At 37.6% G+C, this 14,293-nt stretch overlaps 1 protein-coding gene across 1 annotated transcript in view; it reads left to right on the top strand.

The window, feature by feature from the left end:
- The window catches only part of HDAC9 (histone deacetylase 9), a 910,581-nt gene that overhangs the window by 698,953 nt on the left and 197,335 nt on the right, over positions 1 to 14,293 (top strand). Inside the window, exon 17 of the mRNA XM_073009077.1 lies at positions 9,189 to 9,296. Coding sequence (XP_072865178.1) covers positions 9,189 to 9,296 — 108 coding nt within the window. The remainder of the gene's footprint in view (positions 1 to 9,188; positions 9,297 to 14,293) is intronic.

Here is a 14,293-nt window from a genome sequence, read left to right as displayed (position 1 = left end):
TAGACAGAATTATTTGGACAGATTCAGGGAAAAGACATTGATTAAAGTTATTTTTGGTTATATACCAAATAAAAAACATGCATCGTAGGATGCGTAGTGGCATTCCTGGCTTCTGTGCACTAGAAGCCAGTAGCGTGTCTCCCTTACTCAGTCATGACAACAAAAAATGTCTCCAGAAAGCACCAAACGACCTCTTAGATGCAAAATCACTTTCACTGAGAATTACTGCTCTAGCATAATAGCAAACAAATCACAACACTCAAGAAAAGCTCAACTATTCCAGGTACCAGTTGAAACATCTGATTTTAAAAAATATTTTAGCACTTTTAACAGGGTAGGGTTTCAATACCTTGAAAGAAAAAACGTTCTTGCAGGTCTTAGCTAATTTATTTAATTAAAAACTCTTTATACGTATATGATTAGAATCTGTTTTTCAAAATATCATTTTATTATTTATTTTACTTTTTGGATTTTGATTTTACTAGCATAAAAATTACTGTGGGTAAACAGCTCACACTTTTCTCAGTTCTTTTTCTACCTTCTCTAATTTCTATCTGAATTGCCTCTGAAATTCATATATAAAACTGCTTAATAATAGCATCCACATCAATGGTCACTGTAAGAATTGTATTAGTTACTATGGACAAAAGCTTTGCATGGTGCCTGGATCTTAGTAAATACTCAATAATTGCTAGATGATAATATTATTGTTATTGTCATTATTATTTCTAAATAAAAAGAAAATAACTTTATAGAGTAGGGAAATATACAATAAAACTGAAAACGTGGACTGTTAAATTTTAGTTTTCAATTACTTTCTCTATGTATTTTCTGAATTGCATTCTGCTATGACTGAGTAAATAAGATCATGTTTCTGCTATTCATGTTTCCTAAGTTATGTTTAACTCAGCACGCACCCTTTTTATCCCTTATTCTGGATCACCACTAGTAAGAGAGATTGCAACACGTTATTCTTCTTTTAAATGTGAACAGCATTATGTAGTAGCTAAGTTTTCATAAATAGATGTATAACTAGGGCTTTACCGGCCCTAACTCTTTAACCTCTTGCAGTTCCTCCATGCCTCCACAGAGAGCGCATCTTCCTAATTATTTTAGGAGCCTCAGGTAATGCCTAATGTGAATAGTACCATGTGCTTCTGAATGCGAGATGTTTTTCCCATCGCCCCTTCCTTCCTTCCTTCCTTCCTTCCTTCCTTCCTTCCTTCCTTCCTTCCTTCCTTCCTTCCTTCCTTCCCTCCTTCCCTCCCTCCCTCCCTCCCTCCCTTCCTTCCTTCCTTCCTTCCTTCCTTCCTTCCTTCCTTCCTTCCTTCCTTCCTTCCTTCCTTCCTTCCTTCCTTCCTCTGTCTCATGTACTTTTTTCTCACATACACTTTCTGTGTCCCCTGTTTCTGTCACACCTCTTGGGTATGGTTTTCTTTCTTGGTTGCTTTCTTGCTTCCTTCCTTCCTTTCCTTCCTTCCCTCCTCCTTTCCTCCCTTCCTCCCTCCTTCCTTTTCTTTTTACTCACATATCACTATCTGTGCCCTCTGTTTCTGTTGCAACTCTTGAGTCTGGCTTTCTTTCTTTCCTTCCTTTTTTTAATTTCTTACTTTTATTCCCTCCCTCCCTTCCTTCCTTCCTTCCCTCCCTCCTTCCTTCTCTTTTCTTTCTTTGTTACCAGTGAGTTCTGCTGGCCCCTGCTGATGCACATTACCGATATTCTGGGTTCTTCACATTGCCAAGTGCTCAGGATTCTCTGAGGTTTATAGAGAAACAGAAAATGTGCTTCCTTCCCTCTTTTAAGATCATAGTCTTTAAAATTGATACAAAAATGTTCTACTTAATTCTCATATTTTTAGAGGGTTTAAAATGTTTTGCCTATTTTATTACTAACAATCTTCTGTGTCTCTCAACCCCTTTCTACCCTATTAAACATACAGGACTCTGGGAGTGTGGGTTGGGAGAGAATCTCAGTAACAGACTCTGTGCTACTTCAGATTGTGCCTCCTCCTCTGATGACTAAATCTTTCTTATGGGCCAAGCTCCTGTGACTCTCACCCTAAAGCGGGATTCTGCCCTATCTCACCGAGTGTGTTTGTTTCTTCACACAGAAAGACATTTTGTGGAATAGCTTCACTTACACTTCTCAACCCCAGTTTTGGATGTATGTTAGGTCCAGACCCTCCTACATATTTATAAAGTGAGTTGAACTTTGGGACGCCTATTTCAAGACTGATAGATTTTAATTCTGGCAATAAAACAAGGTCTCTGTGGACCTATTTCTCAGCAGACTACTAAAGCTCCCTTCATGCTTTGTACATTAGTTACATCATTGAAACATTTGAAAGTTAAAAGCATACTGTTTTTTAGAATGGCACATAAAGCAAGGCTTGGTACAGATTCCAGAGGAATCTGAAGGTAGGAATCTTTAGGTATTGCCATACTGTAAAATACAATTTAAACCTCACTAGCCCATGTGTACAGCATATCCTTAGAGACTTCTGCCCAGAATCCTGGCAGGATTTTGCCCCCTGCCATTTGGCAAAATAAATTCCTGACCTTGGAAATAAATGGGACACAATATTTCCCATGCTCCCTCAATTGTGTGATGAATATGTTATTTCTTTTTTTCCCCAATTATAGTGATTCTCTCCACAATTAATAATATATCAGCCTCTTCCAGTTTGATAACTTCCTTTCAGTTTAGAAATACTGTCTATTCAAGATCACCTTATTATTGGACTTAATATCTTTAGGTAATTGCTTAGCCTTTCAGATTCCTTTTTGAAGATGGCATTTGGGCACCTGAGGGAGGGATGGAGACCTGAAGGAGTACCTGGATCCTCATGCTGTCCTCTGAACACTCAGGGTTCCATGGCAACCTCTCTGCACCATCTGACTATTCCTGATCTCCCAGAATTTGAAGCTGAGGTCGGCAGCAGATTAACTCCTGATTACTGATTTATCCGCCAGCTGGAGCTTGGCAGGGCTCCCGGGCTCCAGTAGCCCCCTTTTGCTCACATTGGTACTGGGGTTCCCCTGAACCCCTCTGTGGACTCCATTTGGCTCCACCCATAGTTAAACCATTTCACGGGCTCTCCCATATCGTACCCCTTGGAGGATGGTGAGAACTTGAGGCTTCCAGCTGCACTACACAGGAAGCGAGAGCATCTCAGGAATGCTGTAGTCTAATATTCCATTAGTTTTTCACACCATTCTGCAGACTTTATTGTATGGGCCCACAGGTTAGTGTAGAAATGACTTCAAAAAGTCCCAAATATTGACTGAACGCGGTGGTTCACACCTGTAATCCCAGCACTTTGGGAGGCTGAGGCGGACGGATCACCTGAGGTCAGGAGTTCAAGACTAGCCTGGCCAACATGATGAAACCCCATCTCTACTAAAAATACAAAAATTAGTTTGGTGTGGTGGCGGGTGCCTGAAATCCATCTACTTGGGAGACTGAAGTGGAAGAATGGCTTGAACTCAGGAAGCAGAGGTTGCGGTGAGCCAAGATCGAGCTACTGCACTCCAGCCTGGATGACAGAGCGAGACTCTGTCTGAAAAAAAAAAAAAAACGACCCAAATATCAACCAAAGTGAAGGCTCACCGACCATTTTGTCGACTTACCTGAAACATTTTTCTCTCGTTTGCTCACATGTCGCTTCTGTGTTCCTTGTTTCTGCTGCACCTCTTAAGTCCAGCTTTCTCCATTCTCTCAGGACCAGAAGAGGTGGATTTTGAGTTTTCCTTCCACTCAATGCATTCTATATCTTCCCTAATCAACAAGCATGCCTGGTTGTCACAGGTAGAAGGGGTCTCTACTCTGAATCATTCAGAGAAGAAATAATCATATTCTTTTGATACTGTCACTAACACAGAACCATGATCCAAGACAGCCAGGTTCAGTTCTTGATATGAAAAGGAATTTGGGAAAATATCATCCTCACCACAAAATCTGTATTTTTATGTGTATTGAAGCAAAATCCTATTTTGATCATCATTTTCTTTACCTTTCTTCTATATCCATCCTAATCTCCCTTTCAGCTCATGTACTATTACTCCTTAATGCAGACACACACATGCACACACACACACTCACAGAGAAAGTCTCTCTCTCTTTCTCCCTATCTCTCTCTCACTGGGAAAAAGAATAAGTTTTTGGAGAGACAAAGGGGAATTTATGCGCATGGAAAGAAAAATGACAAAGCATATTTTTTCAGAATATAGTAGTTCTATTTTTTTTATTATACTTTAAGTTCTAGGGTACATGTGCACAACGTGCAGGTTTGTTACATATGTATACATGTGCCATGTTGGTGTGCTGCACCCATTAACTCATCATTTACATTAGGTATATCTCCTAATGCTATCCCTCCCCCCTCCCCCCTCTCCACAATAGGACCCAGTGTGTGATGCTCCCCTTCCTGTGTCCAAGTGCCTTGCATGTCTTCTCAACTTTAGCAAGCCCTTAGTAGTAGGCCACTGTGCTCAGGGTGGCTCCCGGCTCCACTGTCATTCCTTTCTTTTCCAGCCTCATCTATTATGTCTTGCATTATTTTTCCATTTCCAGAGCCAACTCTATGCCACTATCCTTCAACTTCCAAATGTGAGGGTACCTGTCTTCTCATAGTTCCAAACCCTTCTGGTCTCTACTTTCATCATTATTGCATTGCCATTTCAGCCCCTTAATCCTGCATATCTGTATGCATTCCAAGCAAATCCTTCTTTCCCTTTTTTCTTCGCCTCCAGCTCCAAAATATCTTATTCTATGCCAGGAACCACTATCAGTCTATGAACTCAACTGTCTTCTCTTACCCAGAGTTTTTTCCTACTGTCAAGATGTTCTTCAGCAGTTAAAATCAGAGCTCTCTTAAGGAAGTGGCCCTCTTGATGCTATCACTAATATAGGGAAATTGGTTGGAGAGATTGCCAACCAATGAGAGGGACATAGAGGGAGGAGAAATACTTTTTGCCATTGAGAATGTTGGAAAGTGGATGTGGACGTTCTTCTAGTGACACAGATTATAGCAGAATTCGTAAGTTATGCATCCTGTTTTATCACTGAAATTTTAATGAAACTGTAACATGGAAAATACTGTGGTTAGCTTTTGGCAGCTAATTTGGCCCTGAACCCCATTTGGAATATCATGCCTTAGGAAAGTATGCTTGTAATTTGACTTATGAACAAGCTTTTGTGATTTAATCTTACTATGAGCTGAAGAGTGTGCCTCAACATTTATGTACTGAAGCTCAAATCACTAATCTGATTATATTTGACTACCTTTAGAAAGTAATTAAGATTAAATTGATTAAATTAGGTCATAAGGGTGGTGTGTGCTAATCCAATAGGATTGATATCCTTAAATGGAGGGAACTTTAGTACAAGGAAACGCCATGTGAGGATGTAGCAGAAAGGTGGCCATCTGCAAGCCAAGAGGAGAGTCCTCACCAGTCACCAAATGGGTTGGCACCTTGTTCTTGAACTTCAAAGCCTCCTGAATTGTGAGAAATAAAATTTCTTTTGTTTAAGCTACCCAGCCCATGGTATTTTGTTATGGCAGCCTGAACCATCAAAAACAAACCTGTTTGTAAATTCAGAATTAAGTACAATTACCCATTTATGAACATATTATAACCACAAAACTTGACCATTACCATTTAGTTATAAACTAAATGTAAGCAAAACATTGGTTGAAGTGGTATTGAGATAAATATTGTTTTTGTTTCAATATAAGTAAATTAATGGATGATAAATCCCATAGATTCCTAAAGAGAGCTTCTTTAGAGATAAGCCTAAACATTGCTTATGAGTCAAAATATCCATCATCCACCTATGTGCTCAACATAGTTTATGATCAGTAAACGTAGCTTTATTATAAAAGTAACCCCTGTCTGGCAACTCACAGTAGGTACTCAACGAATGTTAACTGAATTAAAATGAAATGACCATTATTAGTAGAAGTTTAGACACCAAAATTAAAGTCACAAACATCTTAGGCAGATAGAAAGGTATGGACAGGCATATGGATATCAAAGGTATTTGTGGCTACCTAATGCCCTTTAGTATGGTCAAAGAGAGTGCTCTCTGCTGCTGGAATGTTTTTCTAATCAAGTTCAGTATTTATAATTTTTTGGAAGGAAATTTGCTACTGCTTTAAGAAATGAAGAAAGAAACAAAGCTTATGATGTACTCCAAAGTTGAGTAAAAAGGGGTTAGGAATTTTACATGGTTCTTGAGTCACTGAATAAGTCTTTTGGAGTGTATTTTTTTTTTTTTTTTTTTTTTTGCTTGCTTCCCCAGTAATTTAAATTCTGATTAATGCAGGCTTTTCTTTGGTACTAGTAGTTCTGTAATGGCGGGAAAGCTGACTAAAACCTATATAATACATGGTAAATAATGATTTTTATTTTTCAATTTGTGCAGTCATCTTCCTTAAGAATATATCTACACAAAGCTTAAACAACTACTTATTTATATCGGTTCAGTAAAATAATAAAACTTTCAATTTAGAGGACAAATGATTAGGTCTCAGTGTCCATTTGAGTGATTCCTTCACTCTTTAGCTGATAGTGTAGACCATGATGGTATTGACTATGATAGGGGATGCTGCCTCCTAGAAAGCATGGATTTCTTCAGGAGGGTGATGGAAAGGCATGTGCTGACAGGGTCAGAGTTCTGCATGAGGGTCCTGTGGTCTTCAGAGTAGCCTCTCTAAGCCACAGTGTACTCATTCAGTCAACACGTAGGCCTCTACTATGTGCCAGGCTTTACGAAACAGGTATAACAGTAGCTGATTGTTCAGTTCCCACCTATGAGTGAGAACATGCAGTGTTTGGTTTTCTGTTCTTGTGATAGTTTGCTAAGAATGATGGTTTCCAGCTGCATCCATGTCCCTACAAAGGACACAAACTCATCCTTTTTTATGGCTGTATAGTATTCCATGTTGTATATGTGCCACATTTTCTTAATCCAGTCTGTCACTGATGGACATTTGGGTTGATTCCAAGTCTTTGCTATTGTGAATAGTGCCGCAATAAACATATGTGTGCATGTGTCTTTATAGCAGCATGATTTATAATCCTTTGGGTATATACCCAGTAATGGGATGGCTGGGTCATATGGTACATCTAGTTCTAGATCCTTGAGGAATCGCCATACTGTTTTCCATAATGGTTGAACTAGTTTACAATCCCACCAACAGTGTAAAAGTGTTCCTATTTCTCCACATCCTCTCCAGCACCTGTTGTTTCCTGACTTTTTAATGATCGCCATTCTAACTTGGACTCGGGAAGGGGAACATCACACACCGGGGCCTATCATGGGGAGAGGGCAGGGGGGAGGGATTGCATTGGGAGTTATACCTGATGTAAATGACGAGTTGATGGGTGCAGCACAGCAACATGGCACAAGTATACATAGGTAACAAACCTGCACGTTATGCACATGTACCCTAGAACTTAAAGTATAATAATAATAAAAAATAAATTTTAAAAAAAATTCCTCAGAACAAAATAAAATAAAATAAAATAAAATTGAGAATAGGAGAAAGGTATTGTTCTATTTGATTAGCTGTGGTAGAAAGAAACTAGATTTGAAAAGCATTTTAGACTCACAGGAAGAATAAAAGGGTAGAAAAAAAAAAACAGTAGCTGAAATGGTGGTAGCTAGCTTTTGCTTACCACTTACTCATTTAATCCTCACTACAATCGTATGCAGATGGTACTTTAAGAAGTTGGTATTTTCACAGATAAAGGAACCAAGGCAGAGAGCCATTAATTAATTAATTCCCCAACATCACTCAGGTTTTAATGATGAAGACCATGATTTTACCCCACCGGTTTGATTCCAGAAACTTCACTACTATACTGCTATTTATACGATCTTAATTTTCTTTTTTTATGTATGCATTTATTTACTGTTCTCATTTTTTTTATGTATTCATTGTTCTTGATAGTATTTAAGTCTGTAAGAACCTCATGAGAAAAAGGCATGTGAAAATTCTTAGAAAACTGCTTAGTACACTGTGAATATGTGTTGTTATTATTTATTGTATTTGTTCCATGTGATTAGGCCTCTTGCATTTAATTCTCTATTATTAAAAAAAAAAAAAAAAAAAAGCTTTGTTTTATGCAGTATTTCTCCTCTTTGATCCATTTGGGAAGTCTTGCTATTTACATCACAAACTTTGTATTCTATTTCCTGGTGTTTCAAGTAACTTATGTGTCCTAAAATTAGAGATTTCTCCCATCGGATACTTTTTTTTTTTTACGTTATGAAGTATTTTATACGTTAAAAAATATCACATATATGATCATTATAAACCACTATTGTTGTTCTTTTCATGTATACATTATTATGTGTTTTCATTGCATGCATGAAAAAGGGTAAACAGCATTTTATAAAGGGAAATCCAGAATATTGGTACATGCTTTGTTTTGATAATAATGTTCTCTAGTAGATAAGCAACCATGTATTTTACTAGCCTATCCAATTTTAACAATACCAGTTTGAACTGAAACAAGCTGACAAATTGTACTGAAAGTTAGAAATCTTAAGCTTATACTTTGAACATCAAATTTTTCCTTGCAATTTGCTATTAATGTTTTAAGTGTGAGGACCACACACTCCTTCCATTTAGTTGGAGAACCTGACTTGCGGTTGCTACTTTCTACTCCCTGACTGCTGCTGCTACCTGCCTAATAATTGTCTTTGGCTCCCTGTAAACCTGCAGTCAGAAGGGTATTTGAATTTTCCCCCTCTAGCACTTGCAAATTCGATTTTTATGTATAACTAAGTGCTCTTAGTTTTTACTCTATGTACTGCTGGGGCCTGGTTTCTAGCAGGCCTGTAACTAAGCCAGATCCGGCCTATGTAATGCTGTTTGTAATGAGAAATCTAAACAGGGAATGGCAGTGAGGCATGGCAGGAATGTGTTTCCATTGGAGAAGTCAGTGTAGAGAAAAAGTATAAGCAAAGCCATGTCCAGAAGGCCTTTTCAGCTGGCCAAGACGGAAGACAAATGTTATTGTACATAGGCTGTTACCCTGCCAGCCCTTCCTCACAGATTTGCTTTCTCTCTCTGTCCCTCTTCCCCCGCGACCTCTTCCCCTCTTTTCCCCTTTCATCTCTTCCTTCTCTTTCGCTTTCTTCTTCTGTCTTCGGACTCTGCTGACTGTTTGCTCAGGTGGACAGTGACACCATTTGGAATGAGCTGCACTCGTCCGGTGCTGCACGCATGGCTGTTGGCTGTGTCATCGAGCTGGCTTCCAAAGTGGCCTCAGGAGAGCTGAAGGTGAGGTCTGGGTTGCATTAAGTGTGGGAAATCCAGAGGAGAAGCTGAAACAGAGATGTTGTTGTATGGGAATTGTGGGGAGTGTGGTGTGGTAATAAAAGGAAGGGCAGAAGGAAGAGGGCAGAGATGGCCAGCAAGGTGTGATAATAACTCGTCTGCAGGCAGGGAGTAGCTCATCCTGCTCACGGGGCCGCCTTCTTTCTGAGAATGCTGCAGTCAGGGCCCACCGGTGTGCATTTAAGAGCATAGAGATCATAAGTAAAGCTATGGTTCAGGTTAAAAATACCCTTCGTATATACATATCTGTCATGCCATCCTGGGATTCTCTTTTGAAGTGATTTAAAAAATATGATTACTGAGTAGTGTGTATAAGCTCAGAATACCACCCAGAGAGAGGGAGGCAGAGAAAGGTAAATACCAGACGGGAAGGATTGGGAGGAAGAAGGAAATTGTTGATTAGAAGGGTAATGATCCAGAGTGTGTTTTTCCATGAAAGAACTTAAAAAATGAGCTATGCTTTATTGTTCTTTTCTTTTTATGGTCTCTTCTTTTCTACATCATATGAAAAGAACAATGTCAAAACCCCAGCGTTTCCCAGTCTAAACAATTTATAAAAGCCAGAGACCTGACAGACGTTGACATTTTATTTGGTATTTTAACAGTACTATTTAAAGGTATGCCATGTGCGTCTTGAATACAGTTACCCCAATAAACTTTGTTGGTGCTAACACGGTCTTTTAATGCACTAGTTCACACACTTCATGACGCAATCTGGGTGGTGATTGATTCAGTATTTTTAGCAATTGTGGGGCTTAGGGAAATATATTACGACCAAAAACATATGCACTGTGAGTTTTGTTAATCCAAGATAAAATGTAATTAGGATTACTTTTCTTTATGTCTAATGAATTTTTATTCAATTACATGGGACTCTTCCAGTTGTGATTAAAAATGTAGAGTAGGAATGTGCACTTTCCAATGTAGCGTTTATCCAAGAAGTCTTTGCTCTAACTCTTTAAAGAGTCAGAACCTTTGGAAATATAATTTTGATAGGGTGGGCTCTATTTAAAAAGTAGATGCGCCTGTATATATTTGACATAAGTAGTATTAGGACATTGCTCATCTCAGGGGATATATGGGGTCATTAATGTGGTGCTTACTCTTCAGTCTTTACCTTTGAAAATGAGCAAATAAAAAGAGGAAAGGAATCAGCCTGTGGAGAGGTTTTGGCTGTCTCCCAGTAGAACTTGAGGAAAAATTCTTCCTATCTGAGTGCTTGTGTTGTACTTGCACTACTGCAATAAATTGACACTTTAAAAGAAAATGTAAACATCTTATTTTAAAAAGAATCCAAATAGCAGAAATCAGCCAGGCCACAATATTATAATTTTAAAGATATGCTGGCACAGCTCTTTGATAACAAAGATAATTGTGTTAGCATTCACAATTTCTAATTGTTTTAAGTTTGTGTAAGTTTAAGCAATAATTCAGAAACCTCAAGTAGAATGCCCACATGTTTCAGTCATCAGAAGCATCATTATTAGCTTCTCTGTGTGCAGAATTGCCAAATATATGCATGAAGATAGTTGAATAAAAACATAATTCCATGTTTAGAAGTTATCCATTTAAAATAGCCAGTTACAAACAATGTGTCAACAACACATAGTATGGGCATGCTGACCACCAGCTGTAGTAACATCAGGTGTTTATATTAAGAACAAGGATTTGTACAAATGTCTTCTCTTCCTCTGGTTAAGGAATCAACAAGCATGGTTTAAAAAGAAAAGAAAACAATTAAAAAAAAAAAAGAGGAACCAGCCTAAGAATCAAGAAATCTTAGTCCAGGTTCTGCCACTTAAATAGTGTGTCATTTGTGGCAAATCTGTAACTTTTCTGGGGCTCAATTTCTTGTTCTGCACAATTATCTAGGTGGAATTGATAATACTGAAGGTCATCCATAGCACTGGCATTTTGAGCTATTTGCAAATGAAAAGTGGCTATGAATCTCAATTATACATACTATGGCATCCCAAACAGTAGATATTCTGAAATTTCAATTTGCTTTGATGAACATTCCAGATTCTGCAGCTGGGTTAATTCTTTCTTATTGCCAGGTCCAAAGTAAAAGTCCAAGATAGACAGAATCATAACAGAGGCACTGATACTATGCTGACAGGTCACGAGACTGAAGCCCTGGGTTGCTAATAATTTGGGTAGGCCTACAGAGATGCCATGGGGGAAAAGTAGAACTCACAAATGATTTGGAGCCATAGTAAAGAACATGTGTAACTGAGGTAGAGAGCCATGTTTATGGACCCCTATTCAACAACCACAAAAACTACCCAGTGCCTTCTTGTCCCAGACTCCAATATGGTGGAGCTGATATACCTGCAGGCTAGGAGCATTATTACTCATGGTGTGTGGATTCAATTCATTCAGAACCTGAAAGAAAATAGGGAAGCTTATTCAAGGACACTGGTAAGTAATAAGAAATGTGAAAAGAAAAGACTTGAGCATTTTGTTATCCATTTTTCTACATCTATATTCAGTTCTCACATATTTTATCCCATTCTCCCAGTAAATCAACATTTAATTAAATAACATTGGCATGTTACAATACCACATTGTATGATATTTTTTCTTGGAAAGTAGAATAAAATTAAGAGCTTTATTTCAAATACGATAGGCCTGGATATAGTGTGGAAATGAGAGATGAGAACTAGTTAGAGGAGGTCTCTGAGTTCATAGAAGATGAGGACCTAAAAGATAAGAAATGTGCACAAAAAAGGAAAATACCTAAGAAAAAATTATATGACTTGGAAATTTTGTTTGATGCTGAACTTGACCATGGCTAACCTCCAAACTTTTGATAGGTCCTTTCCTTTGTTCCTCTGAGGGATATTGATGAGCTGAAGGAATTAGAAGAATGAACCAGGCACGGGGGTGGGTTTCATGTTAATGCTTAAATAGAACATGGGCAGCAAACTATATCAGCAAATTGGTATATTTTGTGGCACAGCATAGATATGCTCAGTGGAATTCTGTGAAAATCATGGGGACTTTCAGGCTTTCCAAGTTTTTAAACAATACATTTTTAAAAATACGTAAGAAGGAATTCCTCAAATTTACAGATACTCAAATTGGCTATTTCTCAGATTCTATTACAAAGGAACAAAAATATTTTGAAATTGTTGTAATGTTTGGCATATTGGAAATCATAATTGGAAGAATAATTATCTCAAAATGGTTTTATTGTTTTACAGGACATTTTAGAAAATATGTCAAAGACATAGAAATAACTCTAAAAGGTGAACATTTTTTAATCATAAATAGAAAAGGATTGATACTTACCAAAATTTAATATAAAGATTCACTTTGCTGTTCTTTTGACAATGCTACCATGTCTTCATAAAAATAGTCAAATTGCTTTTAGCTTCTGGACATATTTATCAAAACAAACAAAAACAAAAATATCCTAAACACCTGATTATCTGAGTGATGGATGAATTTGAGTGTATACTGAATGAATATGAGTTTGAGTGTGTATTACGATGTCATGTTGCCAATAATAACTGCTACTCACTGAGTGCCTTCTATAGGCAGCCAGTTTACATGTAATTTACTATTATTCTTACAATGTACCCTTGAAGTAAGTATAGGATACTGGCTCAAAGACATTAAGTAACCTTTCAAGATCCTGTAGATAGATTAATAAATAATAAAATATGTAAATCTAATAATCCTCTGTTTTCTTTCAACCACTGTATCAGGACATTCTTTTACAGACAGCACAAATACACATTTTCAAAAGGGGCTAAAACTATTTTAAGTAGGCAAAATTTTATCTTTTTTGTTATTATAAAACATTTGAGACATACAAAAAGACAAAAAGTTGCATTCTTACCTAACAAAACATTAGAATAAAATAAATACCCACAAACTCCTCATCCAATTTAAGAATTGAACTTTGTTTACAATATTAAAATTCTCTCAATGCTTATCTCATTCCTATATATTAAAACCAGATAGTCATTAATCTATTATATTTTTTAAAATTATGGCCCAGCACAGTGGTTCATGCCTGTAATCCCAGCAATTTGGGAGGCCGAAGCGGGTGGATCACTTGAGGTCTGGAGTTCAAGAGCAGCCTGGCCAACATAGCAAAACCCCATGCCCACTAAAAATGGGGATTCAAGACCAGCCTGGCCAACATGGAAAAACCCCGTGCCTACTAAAAATACAAATATTTAGACAGGTGTGGTGGCAGGCGCCTGTAATCCCAGCTACGTGGGAGGCTGAGACGTGAGAATTGCTTGAACCCAGGAGGCAGAGGTTACAGTGAGCCGAGATTGCACCGCTGCACTCCAGCCTGGGCGACAGAGTAAGACTCTGTTAAAAAAAAAAAAAAAAAAAATTCCTTTTTTCTTAGTAATAGCTTTAAACATGTTTTTTACTTCATAAAAATGGAACCTTATTGAATATAATCTTCTTCAGCATATTTCCCCTAAAAAGTGTATTATGAGGATTTACCCATGTGGAGATGTATATATGATTAATTCATTTTCATTGCTATAAAATATTCCCTTTGCATCATAATTTATTTATTTATTCTTCTGCAGGACATTGTAGTTGTTCCCAGGTTTTTGCTCTTTTGAATAATGCTATATGAACACCCTTGAACATGGCTGCTCTTTCACTACAGTATTGCAAAGAGTAAAACAGTCAGCTCCTAGGCTACTCTTGCAATAAATTTCAGTAGGTAATGCCAAGTGGAATTACAAAGTCATTTTACCACAATGACATCAGCAAAATGTCAGTCTAAGCGTTCAAAAATTCTTTTCTCCATAAAACAAAGATAAAACGGGTAAAATGTGTCAGGATGAAATGTTCAGAAACTCTGAAAATTAACCAGTCTTCCAACAACTCAGGAAGCATGTTTAAAAAAAAAAAAAAAAAAAAAAAAAAACCAGCTGAATCTTGATGAGAACAGAGAGATT

This window comes from Chlorocebus sabaeus, chromosome 21 (genome assembly GCF_047675955.1).
Source record: "Chlorocebus sabaeus isolate Y175 chromosome 21, mChlSab1.0.hap1, whole genome shotgun sequence".
NCBI lineage: Eukaryota > Metazoa > Chordata > Mammalia > Primates > Cercopithecidae > Chlorocebus > Chlorocebus sabaeus.
Note: the sequence above shows the minus strand (reverse complement) of the source record. Positions and strands in the feature narration are given on the sequence as shown.